The sequence below is a fragment of the Lotus japonicus genome, chromosome 1, assembly GCF_012489685.1.
Source record: "Lotus japonicus ecotype B-129 chromosome 1, LjGifu_v1.2".
Taxonomy (NCBI): Eukaryota; Viridiplantae; Streptophyta; class Magnoliopsida; order Fabales; family Fabaceae; genus Lotus; species Lotus japonicus.
This window is the reverse complement of record NC_080041.1, coordinates 134,579,874-134,601,419: the sequence shown is the minus strand read 5'-3', so window position 1 is coordinate 134,601,419 and position 21,546 is coordinate 134,579,874. Positions and strand designations below refer to the sequence as shown.

At 36.6% G+C, this 21,546-nt stretch overlaps 2 protein-coding genes and 1 long non-coding RNA gene across 8 annotated transcripts; 2 read left to right on the top strand and 1 right to left on the bottom strand.

Annotated features, from left to right (window-relative positions):
- Positions 1–420: 420 nt before the first annotated feature.
- On the top strand, positions 421–4,257 carry LOC130731191 (protein AUXIN RESPONSE 4). The gene is made up of 2 exons (XM_057583409.1): positions 421–1,781; positions 3,755–4,257. Exons 1-2 carry the CDS (start codon positions 582–584, stop codon positions 4,013–4,015), a joined length of 1,461 nt encoding a protein of 486 aa, XP_057439392.1. The 5' UTR covers positions 421–581; the 3' UTR covers positions 4,016–4,257.
- Positions 4,258–6,338: 2,081 nt separating this feature from the next.
- LOC130731189 (probable linoleate 9S-lipoxygenase 5) lies at positions 6,339–14,425 on the top strand. 3 transcript variants are annotated; one of them, XM_057583405.1, is made up of 11 exons: positions 6,585–6,722; positions 7,296–8,002; positions 9,180–9,469; positions 9,917–10,157; positions 10,282–10,620; positions 10,971–11,056; positions 11,198–11,305; positions 11,436–11,740; positions 11,938–12,201; positions 13,048–13,388; positions 13,855–14,425. In XM_057583405.1, the coding sequence occupies exons 2-11, from the start codon at positions 7,783–7,785 to the stop codon at positions 14,265–14,267; spliced, it is 2,607 nt and encodes an 868-aa protein (XP_057439388.1). In that variant the 5' UTR covers positions 6,585–6,722; positions 7,296–7,782; the 3' UTR covers positions 14,268–14,425. The 3 variants fall into 3 exon arrangements, with proteins under 3 accessions (XP_057439389.1, XP_057439388.1, XP_057439390.1); XM_057583406.1 differs by lacking the exon at positions 7,296–8,002 and having other exon boundaries at positions 6,339–6,722; XM_057583407.1 differs by lacking the exon at positions 6,585–6,722 and having other exon boundaries at positions 7,861–7,985.
- On the bottom strand, positions 12,201–19,579 carry LOC130731192 (uncharacterized). 4 transcript variants are annotated; one of them, XR_009016589.1, is made up of 5 exons: positions 17,065–19,575; positions 16,329–16,433; positions 16,166–16,246; positions 15,955–16,032; positions 12,201–12,525 (listed from the first exon to the last, which is right to left on the bottom strand). It is a non-coding gene; the product is annotated as an uncharacterized LOC130731192 (long non-coding RNA). The 4 variants fall into 4 exon arrangements; XR_009016592.1 differs by having other exon boundaries at positions 16,166–16,241; XR_009016590.1 differs by having other exon boundaries at positions 16,329–19,579.
- Positions 19,580–21,546: the final 1,967 nt, after the last annotated feature.

The window sequence follows — 21,546 nt, the reverse complement described above, 5'->3', positions numbered from 1 at the left end:
GCACATTCACCTAATCCAATAAATTCATTCCTTAGATGAATGTGCATTGAAAATTGAAAATCTCAAATTAAGTATCAAATATTACTTTCAATTAAAAATAAAACATGCACTTTGTGAAATAATATTTTATCTTTTTCTCCCTTGTGGTCCTACCAATGCAAGGAGTTCTTAATGGTAGCTCAATTACCCCACCAATGGAGGATTTGTATCCCCTAGATTTATGCAATAAGATGTTTTAAAGAATTGTTGAATAGAAATTAATTTTATTATTTAAATTAGTCTTTTTTAGGGATTTTTTTTAAACCTCATTCAATCAAGAAGGTTTTTTTTAGGGATAAATTAGTTAAAATAATGTGATAAATTAGTTAAATTAGTTATAAAAATGGCTTAAATTTAGATTTAGCAACCTCCTATTGGAAATGGAAAAATATGCTCTAATCCCATGCGTGTTTACACTTTAGAGGACACAACTTTTTCTCCCATGCGAGAGTTCGCTGTCCCTTGATCTAGATTTTAAACCTTGAAACTTTTTGACTGTGTTTCTCAGCTAAGCTCGCTTGGAAGAAGCACAGTGAGTGATCATGGCGATCATAACAGAAGAAGAAGAAGAAGAAGAAGAAAAACCACACCAACTTAAACACCCACAGATTCCACCGACCAAACCATCATCATCATCTTCAACCTCAAACACAACAGAACCATTCTCTTTCTGGTTCTACTTTACTCTTTCCGTTTCTCTCATCACCCTCACCTTCGTCTTCACCTCTTCACTCTCCCCACAAGACAGCAAAGCCTGGTTCCTCAGCTTACCGTCCACTCTCCGCCAGCACTACTCCCAAGGCCGCATCATCAAGGTGCAGACGCGTCCTAACCAACCACCCATCGAAGTCTTCACCGTCGAAGATGGCCCCACCACACCACCAGCAGCATCGGAGAACGTGGTCATTGTTCACGGCCAGGGTCTCAGCTCATACTCCTACCGCCAAATTCTCCAGTCTCTACCCGCCAAGGGGGTTCGCGTGGTCGCAATCGACCTTCCCGGAAATGGGTTTTCCGATAAGGCCACGGAGGAATCAATTGAGGGGTTGGATGGGGTTTTAGGGAGGTTTAGGTATGTGTACAGTGAAATTCAGGAGAAGGGGTTGTTCTGGGCGTTTGATCAAATGGTGGAAACTGGTCAGATTCCGTATGAACAAGTTCTAGCTCGGATGGCGAAGAGGACGGTGAAGAAGCCGGTTGATTTCGGTCCTCAAGAGATGGGAAGAGTGTTGGGGCAAGTCATTGATACAATGGGGCTTTCCCCTGTTCACTTGGTTTTGCATGATACAGCTTTAGGATTGAGTGCTAATTGGGTTTCTGAGAATCCGGTTTTGGTGAGAAGTGTGACCCTTGTTGACACTTCACCTTCAAATGTAGGTGCCTTACCCATCTGGGTGCTGGATTTACCTGTGATAAGGGAAATTGTTTTGGGGTTTCCTTTGGTTTATGCAAAGGTGGTGAACTTGTGCTGTTCAAAGAGGATTGGTGGTTCGGATGCGGATGCACAGAGGGTGCTGTTGAAGGGCAGGGATGGAAGGAGAGCGGTTGTGGCTGTTGCGAAGAATTTGAATTCTAGCTTTGACATTGCAGAGTGGGGTGGTTCGGATGGATTGAAAGACTTGCCAATGCAGGTGCTCTGGTCTGCTGGTTGGTCTGAAGAATGGAGTCGGGAGGGAGACCGGGTTGCTGATGCACTTCCTCAGGCGACGATTGTTACTCATTCTGGAGGCCGGTGGGCTCAGGTTAGTACATGATTATGCGTTTAGAAGAACTTATTTGATTTTATCTTATAACATTTTATACATATATGCTTATGCAAGTTGTTTATAAGTTGTTTTGAGCTTATTTACATAAGCTATTCAGATTAGTGTAGCTTATGAATAAGTGTCCTTACCTACCTATGAGCTATAGACATATTAGCTTATATGTAAGTGCTTTTACCAACACATGGCTGAATTACACTATAAGAATTTAGGAATTCTGTAGTAATTATGGTTCCTCCAAGTGAATGAGCTGGCTTCTGCTATTGTTCTTAAACGTTGATCTTAAGTGCAATAATTCAGTATTCGATTTTGTCATTTTGTGACCATCCTACATTCATGTAAACTTTCTTTAAGACTCTTGCTTGCTGTACTTTGACTGAGCTTTTTAATTATTTAACCTGCGATCAGATCAATATTAGCTTTTCAAGGGGTCTGTACACCTAGTATAGAAGCTATGCATATATTTGAGCTGTTTTTTTTTTTGCATAATCGGTTTATGTGATTTTTCCCTAACCTAGGCTAAAGCTTGAACAATATGCTCCATTTTAACTAGTCTAGCAAAGGAAGAATCCATTTCTATAACTACCAATTCAACACATGCGAACCTCTTCCCTGTATATCTGCATAGTGTTCGCTGATTTGAATTTTGAAGTTCTAAAGAAGTTTGTACTGCTTTGCATTTCAAAGATCTGCATGACATCACTAGTCCTCTCCTATTCTTTGTGAGGTTTTCATTGGATTTGCACATGCTTATAAAATACTGTCATACACAAGCCTACAAGTTTGCTTGATATATGTTACAACGGAGAAGTCTTTCCAACAACAACCTTTTGTGTTAAAAAACTTTCTTTTTTCTTTTGGATTTGTCTTCTCTACAGTGAGGGACCGAGAGGGTATACTTCAGAGGATAAAGCTCGAAGTATAACCATTGATTGGAAAATAAATGGTTGAAATTTTAACAATTTTATAGTTTATTATGCATGTGCGTGTTTTATCACAATCTTACTTGTTGAATTTTCAATAACAGTTATCTACTTATCTTTGCACTGTATCATCTAAAGTGTGCTCCCTCACTTTAAAAGAGTCAAATCCTTTTTTATTACTAATGACTAGATATGTGATAAATTAAAGTAGTACAGGACATATTGTGGTTGAATTTGGTCCATCCGGATCTGCGTGGTACAATAATCAAAATGTGATACTAAAATTCAAAACTAAGTTATTATTCTTTTTTATGTTCGCCCAATATAATTTCTGTAGTGTTCCCTTATAGTGAATTTTCTATTTAAGTACTGTGTATATACTATGGTTCTTGATAGGATATTGAAACCCTCTCTAGGAACAGATTCAGCATCAGTGCTTCCTGAAAGAGGCTAGGTATCACCAGCTACAAAAATCATTTACTAATGAATTAATTATAGGAAATTACTTAATTGATCATGTTACTCTCCTGTAGTGGATACTGGATTGTACAATTAGATAGAGTGAGGACATAAGCTTCTCTCTGTGGAATTTTATCTTGAATACAACTGTCTTGTGAAATGGAATATTGAATTGAATGTAACCATAAAACCTTGTGGAACTTAGCTACATGAAAAATAAGAACTACGTATGTCTTTCCAGTTAGTAGATTTATTTATATTCCGAGAATGATCTTGGTTTCTTTGGGAAGAGAAGGGAAGAGGATGTTCAAGTAGGATATTTTAGAGATGGGGACAAAATAACTTACCGTGCTGATGAACTTTGTTTTTGGCTTTGCTTAAAGTTTTCAAATTTCAATCAATGAAAGCTGAGAAATCTTGCCCCTTCCTCCTGATAATGTTCTTGTATTGTCCTTTGCCATTTTACAAAAAAAATGTTTTTCTATATCACATAAATCACCATTTTACCACATGATGTGAATGCTCTTTGCCCTTTTCTGAGGGAATTAATTCAATTTGCTGCAATCTCAGGAGGATGTAGCAGTTGAGATAGCTGAAAAAATTTCTCAGTTTGTCTTGTCGCTACCAAAGACTGTGAGGAAAGTTGAGCAAGAGCCCATCCCAGACCACATACAGGAGATGTTTGATGAAGCAAAAAGTAATGGTCATGATCATGATCATCTTCACCATCACAGTCATGGTCATGGGCATGATCACCATGGTGATGCTCACGACCATGGCGCTGGTTATATGGATGCATATGGGCTTGGCCATAGCCATCATGGTTTGTGAAAGTGATAATTGGATTGTCCTGGATAATATTCTCACTAGCAGATGGCACTCTCTGCTTCATATTGCTCAAATCATATAGAGTTCTTTAAGCTAAAGCCTTCATGTTGTATTCTATTTATTATCTTATTGTAGCTGTTTTACTTTCTCAATTTCTGAAGGGTGAGAAGATTATGTACTATGAAACTAGGAAGAGTTTGCATGGGAAGTTGCTTGATCTAACAAAAAAAAAGGCTGATTACATCTTTGAGTTTGCATGGGACTATTTTTGGAAGGTGGTTGGTGAGATGAAATGTTAATCTAATGTACTTGAGAAGTCTTAGGGCTCGTTTGGCACGCCGTATTAGGCATGATAGTATAAGCTTATACAATACATTATGAGTTTATCCATTGTTTGGTGATGACATTGTATTGTATAAGCTTATCCATCAAAGTCCCCTTATACGTTAAAATGACGTATTATTTAATCCATCATGTGAGTGATGGATAAGACATGATAAGGTTGTGACGTATAAGTCACCATCACTACCACCTCCATTGCTGCCAACTTACACCACCATTGGCACCACCACCGGGTGTTGCCGCCACCACCCGATCACCACCGCCGCCCAACCGTCACCACCACCACCGCCGCCCTACCGCCACCACCGACACCACAACCACCACCATATCGCCACCACCACCATAATCGCCGCCACCACTCTATTGCCGCCACCGACACCACAACCACCACCCTATCGCCACCACTATCACTATTGCCTCCACCCTCCACCGTTGCCGCCACGCTACTGCAGCCGCCACCGCCACCCTATCGTCGCCAACACCACAACCACCATCGCTGCCACCGCCGCCGCCACCACCGGTGTTGCCGCCACCACCACCGACACCACAACCACCACCCTATCGCCACCACCACCATAATGTCGCCACCACCGACACCACAACCGCCACCCTATCGCCACCACCACCACCATTGCCTCCACCCTCCACTGTCGTCGCCGCGCTACTGCAGCCGCCACCGCCTTATCACCACCACCACACTATCGTCGCCAACACCACAACCACCATCGCTGCCACCGTCGCCACCACCGCCCTACCGTCACCACCGAAACCACCACCACCATAATCGTCGCCACCACCGACACCACAACCACCACCCTATCACCACCACCACCACCATTGCGTCCACCCTCCACCATAGCCGCCACCTACCGCAGCCGCCACCGCCTTACCACCACCATCACCACCCTATCATCGCCACCACCACAACCACCATCGCTGCCACCACCACCACCAACTTATCTCCACTGTCACCACCACCGCCACCAACACCAATCTACCACCATTGCCACCACCACCACCAACCTACCACCACTTCCATCACCACCGCCACCACCGTTATAATCACCTCCATATTTGATTTTTATTATATCATTATTCAATATTTCACTAAACATAAAATTGCATTAATTTAAATGATATTGTAAATTATACAGAGTATGACCAAACGCTGGATAGTATAAGAAAGTTATCAGGGCTTATACTATCAGGCCTAATACTATAAGGTTTTATACTATCAGGCCTTATACTATACGTCGCACCAAACGGGCCCTTAGTAATTTCAATGAGTGTTCATTCATTAGCATAAATGAACACTCATTGAAATCCTCATTGATGAAGGTTTTTTTGGATCAAGTCCAAACACACTTTTACACGTAACAAACATTTCGAGAGCATGCCGTGTTTCCAAGTATCAAAATTAATTTTGAATAGAGTTTGTGTTTGGCAAAAATCAAGTAGCTAGAATATAAATGAGCTGATACTGAAATAGTGACCGCTATTAATGAACAACTACCAATTCCTAATTTTGGTGTAAAGTGTATGTGACAATTGCAAATGGAGATGAAAAATGAATAAAGAGAACATTAATGAACAACTACCAATTCCTAATTTTGGTGTTTTCTTTATTCTTTTTTTCAATGAAAGAATACAAAAAAATAATAGTAATAATATTTGTTCGCCTCATCCTTTAACTATAAAGCTAGAAGTTTGATTCTCAACTATGAAAATGAAAATCTCTTACAACTTTGTGTGAACACATGTTATCAGAGAATTAGTCACCTAAAAATTTAATGTTGGAGGCGGAACAAGTGATGCAGATGGAGTTTGAGATTCTATGACTTGGCCCAAAAGAAAAGGTTATGCCCACTAAGTCATTTATGAGAGTGACATTGATTGAGAACTGAAGCCCGACTATACATTAAATTAGAACTATATAACTTGTCAAGCAAATCAACATGCAAAATTGCAAACAATAACAGCAGAAATTAATATTTCACAATTGCTTACTTGTATGGTAGACCCAGGTTAATAAATTCTCTTTTGTCTATAAATAGTTAAATACGTAACTTCAGTATTCACATTTCAGAGTAGTACTATTTCACACCACAAGCATTTAATCCTTATTTCTTTCATAGCTAGACAAATTTAGTTCCAATTGTGCTCTGCTTCTCAAAGAAGCTAGGAACAATGGAGATGCTTAACAACAAGGTGAATGCCAAGAGCCATAGCATCAGAGGGACAGTGGTGTTGATGAAGAAAAATGTTCTGGATTTCAATGCTTTGAGTGCATCCTTTCTTGATCGTCTTCATGAGGTTGTGGGCAAACGGGTTTCTCTCCAGCTCATAAGTGCTGTTCAACAAGATCCTGGTAAGCATTTCTCTAGTTAATTGTGGTTTTTCTTTGTACATTTCTTAATTTTACGGTGGAAAGTCTCATAATCACTTATGAGAATAAGTTATAAAATGTGTTTTTTGGAGCTACATAGTACATACCTGATTATGATTGTGTGTCACAACTAATTCAAAGTTTTTTTTGTGTGTGATAAACACCACTAATCCAAAGTCATTCTTTGTCTCAATGTGTTACTCACTTTGTTGAGTTTGTTCTCATTAGGTTAATTATTTGACATAGTGAAAGTGAAAATTTGTCTTATTGTGTTTGGTCTAGATAACAATACTAATATATAACCATGATTGCATGACCTTTTACTTCCTTCATTGTTTATTCTCTACCTCTATGAAAGCAGATCTTCAGTTTCTAATTTTTCCTCCTCTATAAGTTTTTTTTTTCATCAAAAGCTATAGAAGAAGCATTCCAATTCATGTTGAGTCAATCTAAAAACCAAACAGTCATGAGACTATTTGGTCGGAAAGTGTAAAATAGATAACCAATGTGCGTAGACACATAGGTCAATAACATCCTGTTGGGTCAAAACTGCAGGTCAACTTTCATTGGAGTTTTCATGCCACTTCATGTTGTACGGACGAAAAAGTTTATACATTTAAATAAAAAATACAAGCAGACCCACCATGGCTCAACTTCTTCACTAGTCAAGATCCTGATTGTAAAAAAAGGTGCCCACTAGGGTGCTCCTTTTTAAAACTGGTCCATCGGTGCACCAATGCTTAAAAACCGTTAGATTCAAGATTCTTAAAATATTCTACACATGGATGGTTAGGATTAAATTGATGAATAAAGGGTATAAACGTAAAACCTTCCAACCCTAAAATCAGCCAACTGCTCTCTCTCTTCCTCTTTCTCCCTCAGCCGCATCCTATCTATCAGTTCCCCTCTCTCAGATCAGTTCTCTCATCCACGATCAAAGCTTCAACACTTCTCAAACGCGATCCTCTTCCCCTGCTTTACTCGATCCACATCTTTCTCTTCCTCACTCGATCCCCTTCTTCTTCCGTTACGCTCTGATCTCATGTCGTCGGCCATCTTTCTCGCTCCCTTTTCTTCTTCCTTCGGTTTTTCACTCACAAAACCTTCAGATCAGAGCGAATCGGTGTGTTTCGTGTTGCCAACCATCAAATCAGAGCGGATCTGCCGCCGGAACAACCAGATCGAAGAGGTGTTGCCGTCCGAACGGAACTGTAAGGCACATGCAAGAAGCCTAACGGATCGGAGGTACCACCACATCTCTTGTAAGCAGTAGATCAGAGCGAATCCAACCCCCTCATCTTCTATTGTAAATTTTATGATTTCAGTTGTAAAAGTTGTGAATTGAGTTGTAAATTTTTTGATTTGAGTTGTAAGTTTTATTTTTTTTCTCTTCAACGCCTTGGATCTGTAAATGGGATAGTAAGATGAGATCATTTTTATTTGAATGTGTACAACAAGATAAATCTTGGAGACCTCTTTTGTAGTTTGCAATGGTTCTGACGACCACCTAGAAGAGAAAAAACTCCTATCAGATTTTGTTATGTTTTTGTCTTTAATTTTGAATGTCATGGACTCATGTGTTATTGTTAATTAGTACATAAAGATAAATCTGGAGTTGAGCAAACTGGGTAATCTGGGTTCAATGGAGGTTGTTCAATGAATCTGGACTCATGGTGGAACCTCAACATCTCTATTTTTATATATTTTTAGTTTTTAATATTTGTAGATTACCAAAATAACCTTGGTGCACCGGTGGACCAATTTAATAAATGGTCCACCCTAGTGGGCACCGTAAAAAAAACAGGACTAATTTCATGTCAATTAAAAATAATGATAAAAACTTCAAGGACAAAACTTTATTATAAACTATCCTAACTATATTGGCCACTTATTTAATTTAATTGATGTCATCTCTAGAGTCCAATGTCATCTGTATAAATTTCAAGTGATTTATTTATTTATTTTCTTTACACACAAATTTATGTTGTGTAAATCATCTAACTTATTCAGTAAAATAATATTTTTTTTTTGCTTCATCGGAAAACTAGTAAAATAATATTTTAAATGTATCCTATAAAATTCTAACTCACGACACATGTTAAAATATTATTGGGTCACCTATGATTTTATCTAATACTTACATTGAGTGATTTAGACAACCTCAAAGAGACTAATAGTAAATTAAAAAGTGTCAGCAACCCTTTTTCTTTTTTGGTCAAAAGCAACCCTCAGTTAACACTTTGTTTTCAACATTCTCATTAATTTATTAAAACTCATGTGAGTCCCACTAATTTTAAATTTATATTGGTTCCGCTAAAAAGTGTGTTAGAAAGTAGTAAGTGTTAAAGTGGTGTTGCTAGTATTTTTCAGTAAACTAATTAGAGTCTGCTTTCCCTGCATGAAGTTTTATTTACCATTGAACCTGAATAATTTTTTAAGGGAATGGCATGAAAGGAAAACTTGGGAAGCCTGCATATCTGGAAGACTGGATTACCACAATCACACCCTTGACAGCAGGCGAATCAGCATTCAAGGTTACATTTGATTGGGAAGAAGATATAGGCACACCAGGAGCATTTTTGATAAGAAATAATCACCACAGTGAGTTTTACCTAAGAAGCTTGACACTTGAAGATGTTCCAGGCCAAGGTGTCATTCACTTTATTTGCAACTCTTGGGTATACCCTGCACATAAATATGAAAAGGATCGCATTTTCTTCAGTAACAAGGTAAAAACACAAACACACATAGCTATTAACATACAAGGCTGTCTGACTTACTTGTAGGGTCAAATAATCTCAGGGTGTTTGAATCAGTGTTATCTCCATTGAGTTTAGATAAAATTGAATGTAGTAAAAGTGAGTTGGCAGTGAATTAATATAAGTTTGAATACATTTATGAAAAAATGACATTTTAGGGTAATAGTGGAAATCCACTTGTAAAATCTCAGGATTATGTTCAACGCAGAAACTAATCTCTAACTTCTAGCAGAATTGATTTTTGGACTGAAATAATTTCTTCAAAATGATTCTCATACATTTATTTTGTCATCCAAAATTGATTTTACTCTGAATTGAACAATCCATTAACATTATGCAAGAACTTTAAGCTATGTTAACTATCTTTTGTAAGCTGTATATTGCTAGTTACATTATGAAGTTTTTAATGTGTTGCAGTCATACCTTCCAAGTGAAACACCAGTGCCCCTTCTTAAGTACAGAGAAGAAGAACTAGAGAGTTTAAGAGGAGATGGAAGAGGGGAACTGCAAGAGTGGGATAGAGTATATGATTATGCATATTACAATGATTTGGGGGATCCAGATAAGGGTCCACAATATGCTCGTCCAGTTCTAGGAGGGTCCACTGAGTATCCCTACCCTCGGAGAGGTAGAACCGGTAGACCACCCGCAAAATCAGGTTAAACTCTAATACCATGTCATGAACTGACTATCCTAAAGGCTTAAGCTGTTGGTTAAGGACATGTGAATATGTTTTACGTTATATTTCTGAAAGTTTCTTTATTATGTTGTTATCTTACCAGATGCTAATAGTGAGAGCAGATTGAACCCTGTCATGACCTTAGACATCTATGTTCCAAGGGATGAAAGATTTGGTCACTTGAAATTGGCAGACTTTCTTGCTAATGGACTCAAATCCATAGTTCAAGTTCTCAAACCTGAGCTGGAGTCTCTATTCAATAGCACCCCTGATGAGTTTGATAGCTTTGAGGATGTACTTAAACTCTATGAAGGTGGGATTAAGGTGCCTGAGGGTGTAATTAAGGTAATTAGGGATAACATCCCTGCAGAGCTGCTCAAAGAAATTCTCCGAACCGATGGTGAAAGGTTCCTCAAATTTCCCGTGCCTCAAGTGATTAAAGGTACAATTTTTACCTCGTTTAGGAGGGCTTATTTGATTTTATCTTTCAGAATAATCACTTATAAAAGTCTACGGGAGAGTTTATGAAAATGGTTATGACCTAACCATAAGCTATTATGAATAAGCACTTCATATATACCTACAACATATTTTGAGTTTAATTCAACAAGTTTCTCAAATTAACTCATAGCGAAATGCTACAAGTGTTTAATTAAGCTCTTTATCCAAAACACCTAGTTTAGAGTCACGCACGTGCCTTAAAATGTTACCTTGCATAAATACCTAAAAAAGGTCATGCATTTTGTTAAACCATGTCTTAGTGATAATGATATTCTTAATGATTTGGAGCAGAGGATAAGTCAGCATGGAGAACTGATGAAGAGTTTTCTAGAGAGATGTTGGCTGGTGTAAATCCTGTCATAATAAGCTGCCTCCAAGTAAGCCTAAGTGATTTTAGCATTGACTAATCATAATCAATTGAATTCAACTACAATATATAATGTTTGTTATAATGATCAATTTTTCTTTACCTAAACTTTATCTATTTCCTCCTCACAATTATCCTAAACAAATTGCAGGAATTCCCACCAGCAAGTAAACTAGATCCTGAAGTATATGGTGATCAAGCCAGTAAGATAAGGAAAGAACACATCCAGGGCAACCTGAAAGGGCTCACAGTAGATGAGGCAATGATATTATTATTTTGATGATAAAATTTTATGTGAATTTTGTGACAGCTTTGTAGCTTCAAAGTTAGTTAATTTTTTAATTTCTAACATTCTGATTCATACTATTTACTTGTATTTGGTGGAATAGGCAATTAGAGAAAAGAAGTTGTTCATATTAGATCACCATGATGCACTGATGCCATACTTGAGGAGGATAAACTCCACTTCTACAAAGACTTATGCCAGCAGAACAATTCTCTTCTTGCAAAATGATGGGACTTTAAAGCCACTAGCCATTGAATTGAGCTTGCCACATCCTGGAGAAGATCAACATGGGGCCATTAGTAAAGTTTACCTACCTGCAGAAAATGGTGTTGAAAGTTCCATATGGCAGTTGGCTAAAGCTTATGTAGCAGTAAATGACTCAGGCTATCATCAACTTATCACCCACTGGTATAAGTGCATGTTTGGAAATCCTTATACAATTGATTCTGAGCCAGGCTCAATTTTAGGGAGAAACATCTTCTAGGTTTTAGAATTGATTCTGGGGAAAGAAAAACTGATCCTAACATGCTATAACTCTATCAAAGAAAACAAACACAGACTTAAATCTATTGCTGAAATATTTTAATACCTTTCATGTATCACAGGTTGCATACTCATGCAGTGATTGAGCCATTTGTTATTGCTGCAAGTAGACAGCTTAGTGTGCTTCACCCTGTTCATAAACTATTGCACCCTCACTTTCGTGACACCATGAATATAAATGCACTTGCCCGGCAAATCCTCATCAATGCAGGTGGCTTTGTGGAGACAACAGTTTTTCCATCAAAGTATTCCATGGAGATGTCATCTGTGCTTTATAAGAATTGGATTTTCCCAGAGCAAGCACTGCCTGCAGATCTTCTAAAGAGGTAAACCACAAATGCAAAATCTTATTGGTCAGCATCTTAGCGCTTAGTAGGCTTATAGTGAGACGAGGGATTAGACTCAGCTACCGAATGTGGGGATGCTTGGTTAACTTCAAAAAATTATTTGATTTACTCTGAACATGGTTGAAATCCGGATAACATTAACTAGTCCAATCTGTCCGATTTAGAAGGGGAGCCTTGGCACAATGGTAAAAGGTTGTTGCCATGTACTGATGCCATGAGTTCAATTCTTGGAAACAACCTCTTGTGTAAAACCTAGGTAAGGCTGCCTACAATAGACCATATGGCCAGACCCTTCTCCGAACCCTGCGCATAGCAGGAGCTTTAATTACCAGAAACTTACTTGCCGAGTTTAGAAATATAGTGTAAAACTATTCATGCGTCTTCACTCAATAATTTAGTGTGTTTGAATATAGTTGAGTACAACGTAAACTAACTTTCATTCCAATGCAAAAGAAGAGTTTTGTTCACTTTTACCTTGAAGTATGTGCTAACAGATATCCAAACACAACCTTGAGACTTTGTGATAGTTAGTTCTTAACATAGTACCAGAATCTCTATAGTCAAGTGGTTTAAAGTACAGTGCTTGCTGTCTCCATTATGCAAGTTAAAAGTTAATTTTAAGCACAAAGAACATGAGCTTGTGTTGTTATGCATTGTCCACAATTGAAGCCAGATGGGATATCGCGTGAGAGTGTGCTAGAAATATAATATAAAGCCATTCACCCAACAACCTAAATTTTTCATAGTTCTATCATGACACATTACATAATAGAATAGGAGAAAGGAACATTGATGTTTGAGCTGATAAATGGTCGCTTCTTTCAGAGGAATGGCTATTGAGGATCCAACATCTAGGCATGGCCTTCGCCTACTTATCGAGGATTACCCTTATGCAGTTGATGGGTTAGAGATCTGGTTTGCTATCAGGACATGGGTTCAGGACTATTGCTCCTTTTACTACAAAACAGATGACACAGTGAAGGAAGATGCTGAACTACAGTCTTGGTGGAAGGAACTAAGGGAAGAGGGTCACGGTGACAAAAAAGATGAGCCATGGTGGCCAAAGATGCAAACTCGTGAAGAGTTGATTGAATCTTGCACTATTATTATATGGGTTGCTTCAGCTCTGCATGCAGCCACCAACTTTGGACAATACCCGTATGCAGGTTATTTGAATAATAGCATTCAAATTATTTTCATACTAATTATTTTTCGTTTATAGTAGCTGTTGTAACCACACTTATACATAGGACAAGATTTTTAGACAAAGATAGACGGTCGGTTGGTGTTCACTTCTCTGTCTCAACAATCAAATAATGTCATGTATACATGAGTATGAAAATTAGTTTTTAAATGACACGGCACAATTTGACTGATGCCACAAGAAAAATAATCAAATGAGGAATGTCATGTAGACATGAATATAAAAATTGGTTTTGAAATGACATGTCATTATTTGATTGGTGCAACTTGGAAGAGAACAACCAAACAGGGACAGAAAATTTTGGGCCCCCGCACATTGACATCAGTTGCATCTTTGGCTTATCAGAATTTTTGTTTTTAAGGCAGTGGTTGATCCAGGACACATTAGTTGTTCAATCCATCTACTCATATTTTATTTTTCTAACATAGGTTACCTCCCAAACCGTCCAACTATAAGCAGAAGATTCATGCCTGAGGAAGGAACTCCAGAACATGATGAACTTGTGGCAAATCCTGATAAGGCTTTTCTGAGAACAATCACGGCACAGTTGCAGACTCTTATTGGCATCTCACTCATTGAAATACTGTCTAAGCATTCTTCTGATGAGGTGTACCTTGGACAGAGAGACACTCATCACTGGACATGTGATGCAGAGCCATTGGAAGCTTTTGACAAGTTTGGAAAGAAACTTGCAGAAATTGAGGAAAGAATCTTGACAATGAACGATGATGTTGGACTCAAAAACAGAGTTGGACCTGTTAAGATGCCGTATACTTTGCTTTATCCTACAAGTCAAGGTGGACTAACTGGCAGGGGAATTCCTAATAGTGTGGCAATTTGAAATGCCAAAATTATGTTACTATATGCCTAAGGGTACTTCATCCAAACAAGACATTAGTGCTCTCTTAATATCCTTAACACACTTAATGGTGTGATAATGTACATTGTATGTTATTTGCATCTATTCATGAATAAATGTTGGAAAATGAAAAATAAAAAGTTTTTAAAAAGACACAAATAAACTCATTTTAGAGTAAATTCAACATGTACTCATCATTTGAACATTAAAACACACACTTAAATTATAGCAATAACATGATATTATTGTCATATAAACTTGAAGAACTTACAATGAGTAATCCTTGTTATATACGCTTGGTTCAACAATTTTGTGCACAAGTTTAGTTCCTCTATTTTCCCCACTATTATAGTATTATTTGTATAAAATCCGATTTTATATTATTAAATTTTCACTAAATTAAGATATTTAGTATCACATAAACCCTAAAAATTTAAATGGATAAAAGTCATCCGAACATGATATAAAATTGACCATTAGTAATGTATTAAGTTAAAAAGAAACGTTATTGAGAACTAAATCCCGGAACGTATTTTTGAAAATACATTCCGGATTGTCGTTTCCAATGTCTGTTTTTGTGGCAATGCGCATTTCTGACAGTCAAAAACTGTCAGAAAACTCGTATGTCGATTAAGAGTCGAACTCGTCAGAGTTCAAATATTTTTTATCCTTGAAGGATGTCGGCATCCATTCGGGAAACAACATTTTACATGCATTATGCATATGTCTGGCACTTCAGCCTACTTGTGAAGCCTTCTTTTCTTTGTTCTTTCCTCTTCTGCTACAAGAATCTAGGTATTTTCTAAACATGATTTCTTAACATGGAGTATCGATTCTCGGTACTGGATTGTTAGAAGAGTCCAGAAAAGCTCTGAGGATGGATTTACTTAGTTTATACAGATTCGATACTAGATTTTATAAAACTGCTAATTTGAAGTGACTCCAAATAAAAATTTGACAAGATTTTATCACCTCCTTATGGCCAGTCCACCTGGCTTGAGTATCCTGGACATCTCCTTGAAAACATTAAGAGGCTTTGTTATATAATCAACACTGACCTGACGGGGATATTCAATTTTCACATTTTAAATGGCTGAGATACATGCTAAACAAGAACATGGACACAATTTTAGCCCCAGAAGCATAGTCTTTTGGATCAGAAAAATAAATAAGTTTTGTGCAGGATAGCTTGACACTTGAAACTATAGTCAATCCCAGAGTTGCCAATTCCATATAGAGTGATTTAAATCAGCTAATCTAGTGAGAAGCAGTCTAGTTTTGTTAAACAAGGAAAGTCAATTTTATTCTAGGTTATGTAAGTCTCAATATAGTGATAAAAAAGGAGTAGTAACTATATGATGATCCATTATCTCTGTTTTAGAAATACAATCAGCATGTATGTCATAACCGGTAATTTTAATGGTATCATCAATATATAGTGTGGTTTTTATCTGAAATTTCTCATGGCAGGATGCTAAACTCAAAACTTTAACAACTAAACCCTAAGATTTAACCGTTAACATGATAAAATTAGATAACATGAGATTAAATCAAATTAAAATTCAAGGATAGCAAAAATATATGTCCTACTAATGCAAGCAAATAATAGCATGCATTACTTGCAATAGTTTCAAGCAACAAAGTTAAGATATAGGGAAAGTGTTTTTACCACATTAGTGATGATGTTTATCTTCAAATGGGAGTGTGGGGTTCATATTTAAATCTTGTAAAATATATCCGTGAGGACCTACAAAAGTAACAACCTATATTAACTACTGGCTAAATTATTATATTCAGGCTATAAGATCATGTACAAAATCCAATTCCATATAGTTAAAGGCAAATAACCATCAAATAGCACAATAAGAGCATTGTCTTACCGGGTTCCTCTTCAGCTCTTCTTCATTCAAGCCTAATCCCACCACTCGTTCTTGCCTGTATCCTGGTGGAAAATGGCTGACCTAATGCAAAATCAAGATTTATGATAATGTGTATATGTAATGCACTAGAAGAGAAAATGAGTTACAGAACTAAATCTCTTACCCAACTGGGAAAACCTTGGAGTAGTAGCTAGTCAGGGAAGCAATTGCAGGATCATCAATGTGTGGCACAAATCTAGGGGATTCATCGAACATGGTATCTGGTGATCTAAAGGGATTTTTTATATATATATTAAGATTAACATAATAAAGAAGGGAGTTAGGAAATGTCTGAACCTATATGTGGCTTATAAACAGTGAAAAATTGATGTGGCAGATAAGGATATTAGAAATGAAAGGTAAAAGAATCAGAACAGAAACTCAATAACATAATTCCACACACTAATAAAATGTAGTTATCTTTCACATTTAAGTCATGCTTCATTACCTAAATTCTACAATATTGATATAACAGAGATTGTAAACCCATTATAGTTTATAGTAACTTGAGTAATTGATAACGATCATATACAAATAAACGAAATAGAAAGATCTGTTTAGTTCAGAATCATAACTTCCTTAAGGAAAGAAATTTTAAAGATAAAACACATGCCAACATATCTTTCTCTATAACAAGGGATTGTACTGCATAATCCATAAATTGCTAGGCCGAGATTCCATAATGTGCACAAAATTCAATTAAGGCACAGGGTTACTTGTCCTTTATGTATGATACAGGAGTTGTTCATCTGTCAGAAGATCCTTATTTTGCACAAACAAATTTACGACACGGTGAGGAAATTAAAGCAAGTTAATTGCTTTGAGGGAGAAATGTAATCATAGTTCTTCAATCAACTTACTCATCATATCGCATGAAATCCTCCTCCGTGAAGAGGAACTGCTCTGGCAATTCCACATTTTAAAGTATCTGCAAAATGTGAATATGGGGCAAAGCATTAGAGGAGAAAAAATACAACTAAATATTCACCAAATTTCAAGCAACAAGTGGAACGCAAGACTTTAGCCATCATGTTGACAACATAGCAGATGGATCAGTTGAGCAAAAATAGTGCAGCACTAGACAAAATAACTCTTTTGCATTGCTTGACTTGTTCTAAACACCAGTCCAGATCCCCCTTATTTCAGAGCTTGAATAATGAGGCAAAATCACTTCTGTACTGAGTATATGACCTATTCATTATCCAGTTATCAACACCAAAAGACCATCAAACTTCTAATTAAGGGCAATGGGGCAAGATTGCTAATTATATATACATACTGTGAATTGATTAAAGGAGCATAAACATCATTGGGTCTGAGTTAAAGTTAATAACTATCTCTTCTCCTTCCTCTAGAGCAACACAGAAAATCAACCAACTCATACAAATTCAAGTAGTTACAAAGGGAAATTCAACCATCTAGTTTAACTATCTAGTTTCAACTCATTACACAGTTATCAACACCAAAAGGCACACAACAGAATAAAAAAAATCAAGAAAGAGAAGGTCCACAATATAAGCAGGCAAGTCCATCAGTCTACTTTTCCCTCATGATACAAAACTTCCAGAATCATATCACCCACAAAAAGATCATAGCAATCACCACCGGAATGCACGAATGGTTAAGTACCATTGATTATCAAGATTTAAAAACCGTCTCATTTTAGAGACTTGCATCAATTATTTCCGTCAATTAGGGACTCAATTTTCGTCAAATGTTAAATGTCATTCATTATTCGTTTGGATCCCTCATGAAGGGTCATCCCTCAAATTATCATCATCCCAAAAGATAAAGGCAACAAGGGTCCACTATTTTAGCCAACATGATTAACCATCTAATTTTAGAGACTTGCAAACTCAGAAAGATGAAACCTTTAGGCACGTCAAGAAGGCTTAGCCCTCAAATTACCATCATTCGATGATCCGAAAAGGGACAGTGACAATAGCAACAAGGTTCCACAATCGAAATTAACATTCTCAGGACTTTAGGGTCATCGTTATTAACCATCTTATTTTCGGGACTTGCAAACTCAGAAAGGGTCAACCCTTTAGGGACCCCAAGAAGGCTTAGCCGTCAAATTACCATCATCCGGAAAGGGACAGCGTCAAAGGCAATATGGGCCCGCAATCATAATTACCATTCTCAGGACTTTCGGGACATTATTATTAACCATCTCATTTTAGGGTCTTGCAAACTCATAAAGGGTCAGCCTTTAGGCACCCCAAGAAGGCTTAGCCCTCAAATTACCATCATTCGGAAAGGGACAGCGTCAAAGGCAATATGGGTCCGCAATCATAATTACCATTCTCGGGACTTTAGGGTCATTGCTATTAAAATGTAGGGACAGCGACAAAGGCAACAAGGGTCCATAATCGAAATTAGCATTCTCGGGACTTAAGGGACATATTCATCATCCGAATAGGGACATCGACAAAGGCAACAAGGGTCGGCAATCGAAATTACCATTCTCGGGACTTAAGGGACATATTCATCATCCGAAAAGGGACAGCGGCAAAGGCAACATGGGTCAGCAATCGAAATTAGCATTCTCGGGACTTAAGGGACATATTCATCATCCGAAAGGGACAGCGACAAAGGCAACAGGTCCGCAATCGAAATTACCATTCTCGGGACATACTCATCATATCGTTTTAGGGACTTGCAAACTCAGAAAGGGGAAGCCTTTAGGCACCCCAAGAAGGCCCAGCCTTCAAATTACCATCATCTGAAAATATAAAATGCACGGACAGCGACAAAGGCAACAAGGGTCGGTAATCAAAATTATCATTCTCGCGACTTAAGGGTCATCTCAACCATATCCTTTTAGGGACTTGCATACTCAGAAAGGGGAAGCCGTTAGGCCCAGCCCTCAAACCACCATCACCCGAAAATGTAAAAAACAGGGACAGGGACAGTGGCAACAAGAGTCCGTAATTGATATTGGTATTCTCGCGGAGAGAAACCCTAAATCAGAAAAGCCAAGAAGAAATTTGAAGAATCCATAATCAGGCAGAAAGAAGAAAGGAAGAGAGGAAAATAGAAACCCTAAATCAAAAGCCAAACAACGCTTTCCCTCACAGAAAGAAAGAGGAAGAGCGTTACCCCTCTCTCTCTCTCTCTCTCTCTCTCTCTCTCTCTCTCTCTCTCTCTCTCTCCACCAGAAGCCATGAACAAGCCAACGCTTTCTCTGATTCTTGTTCGCGCCATCTCCAAGTTCCAACCGCTATATTTTCTTTCTTCGAAACTCAACTGCTCGAGTGTTTGTTTTATAATAACGTCTCTGCGTAAGAATGAAGCAAGCGTGTCTGTCACGCGTTATCAAAGACGCGTCAGACTTGTCTCTTGATTCTATTTTGATTTTAAATCTTTTATTTTGATTTTAAATCTTAAAATTAAGGAAAATTTTGATTTTATTTTATTTTATTTATCTTTTCAAAACAAATCTTGAAACTGTTTTCATTATCTCTTTAAATTAGGAAAAGTCTCAAGCCTAATTTAATACATATTTACATGAATCCTCTGATTTATCCTTTTATTCTTTCTCATTATCTACAATATATATAAAAATAAAATATGTAGTGCTGAGATTATATTCCATTAAAATTTTAAAAGGTTTTCCCTATTTATCTAAGATATTGCATCAGTCTATTGACACGTGTTCCCTGAACACATATAGAGAACAACTTTTAAAAAAATTAAAACATAAATAACTTATAATTTCAAAAATAATAACTGAAAATGAACTCGCATAATCACGTTCATAATTAATTGATGTATCAAATACAATAGATATAATACTAGTTTCTTTTTTGTTACAAAAAAAAACACTAGTTTAATAACAAATAGTTTCTTAAACTCAACAAAATAATTAAATAAAAAAAACCTTAACTTTTTTTTATACATCCGAAAACAAAAACCTTAATTTTTTATGCATTGGAAAATAAAGAGATATTAAATTTTAAAACAGAAAATAAATTAAAATGAAATCAAATTTTGTTTTGTCCACCTCAACAACCATGAAAAATATTTTCATATGTTTGGATATTTAAAAAAAAAATCATATGTTTGGATAAATCAATGTAAAACTGTACTTTAGCAATAAAATATATAAGTAAATAAGCACATTTTAAAATAAATAATGAACATTATATACGAAAATAATTTTCTACAATAAAAAAAATGGCAAGTGACTGAAATATATTGCGCGGAGCGGAATATGGTGGCAGATGCTTTAGCGAAATATGCGACTAGAGTGAGGCGTGGGTGGCAAGTTTGGAAGCTCCCTCCCGCGAGTATTGTTCCCCAGCTTTGCAGAGATGTTATAGTTTAGCTTTATATTTTGTTGTTAATTTTCCGTTGTAAAAAAAAACTATTTGATTAAATAGATTAAAAAAAACATTTGATTGAATAATTTTATATGAAGATACAATGGATAAGTACACACTTTTTAGTTTTCAGAAAATAATGACAAATAAAAAATGAAAATCATATCTAAAGTAGAGTGCTTGATTCAATTTGAACTTTTCTTACGTGTAAAAAAACAAATATATCTGAAGATTAGTTTATATATTTGAAGAGCAATTTAAGACTTAGATAAAGTTAATCGAATTGTGTGAGTGTAAAATTGGTTTACACATACATTCAATTGATTTCTGTTAAATTAGAAATTATACTTAGCTTATACTTTGATTAAAATTAAAAATGAATGTTATTTATTTATCTTACATGGCGTGTTGTATTGAATGTTAGTACAAAACACTGACATTACATATTTATTAAACTCTTCTAAACAGTAGTCTTTTATGCATTTTCAAAGGGTGAAAATAGTTCAAATTCTATGAAGGCATTTTTTCAGACTTAATTCTATGTTTGTTTTCATCCTAATATTAAAAAATTAAAAAATCTAAGTAAGGTTATTACTATTATAAAATAATATTTATTGCCTTATTTTTTCTAGTTTGTTACACCGGTGTAGATAAAAAGATAATGATGGAACACTCGTGACATACTATCCCTATCAACTCTAATATTTATTTCTCAGCCAAATTTAATTTAAAATTAAACAATAAATGATTTAGATTGATTTGGCTTTTAAAGAATAGATTTGGTTTTTAAAATCAATGGAGGGAAATAACTTCACCCTTCATCCCTAACCTTGTTCTTCCCTTTTGTTATTCAGGACACCGGCGATGCAAAGCCACCATCCTTCCTAGCGGGGTTGCTAGGTCACCATCTCTTCTCACGATGTACAGGTTTAGAGCTCATCCTCAACCTTCTCAAAAGGAACAAATTGACTGTCCCAACGAGATACAAGATCGAGATGACGAGAAGAGAAGCATACT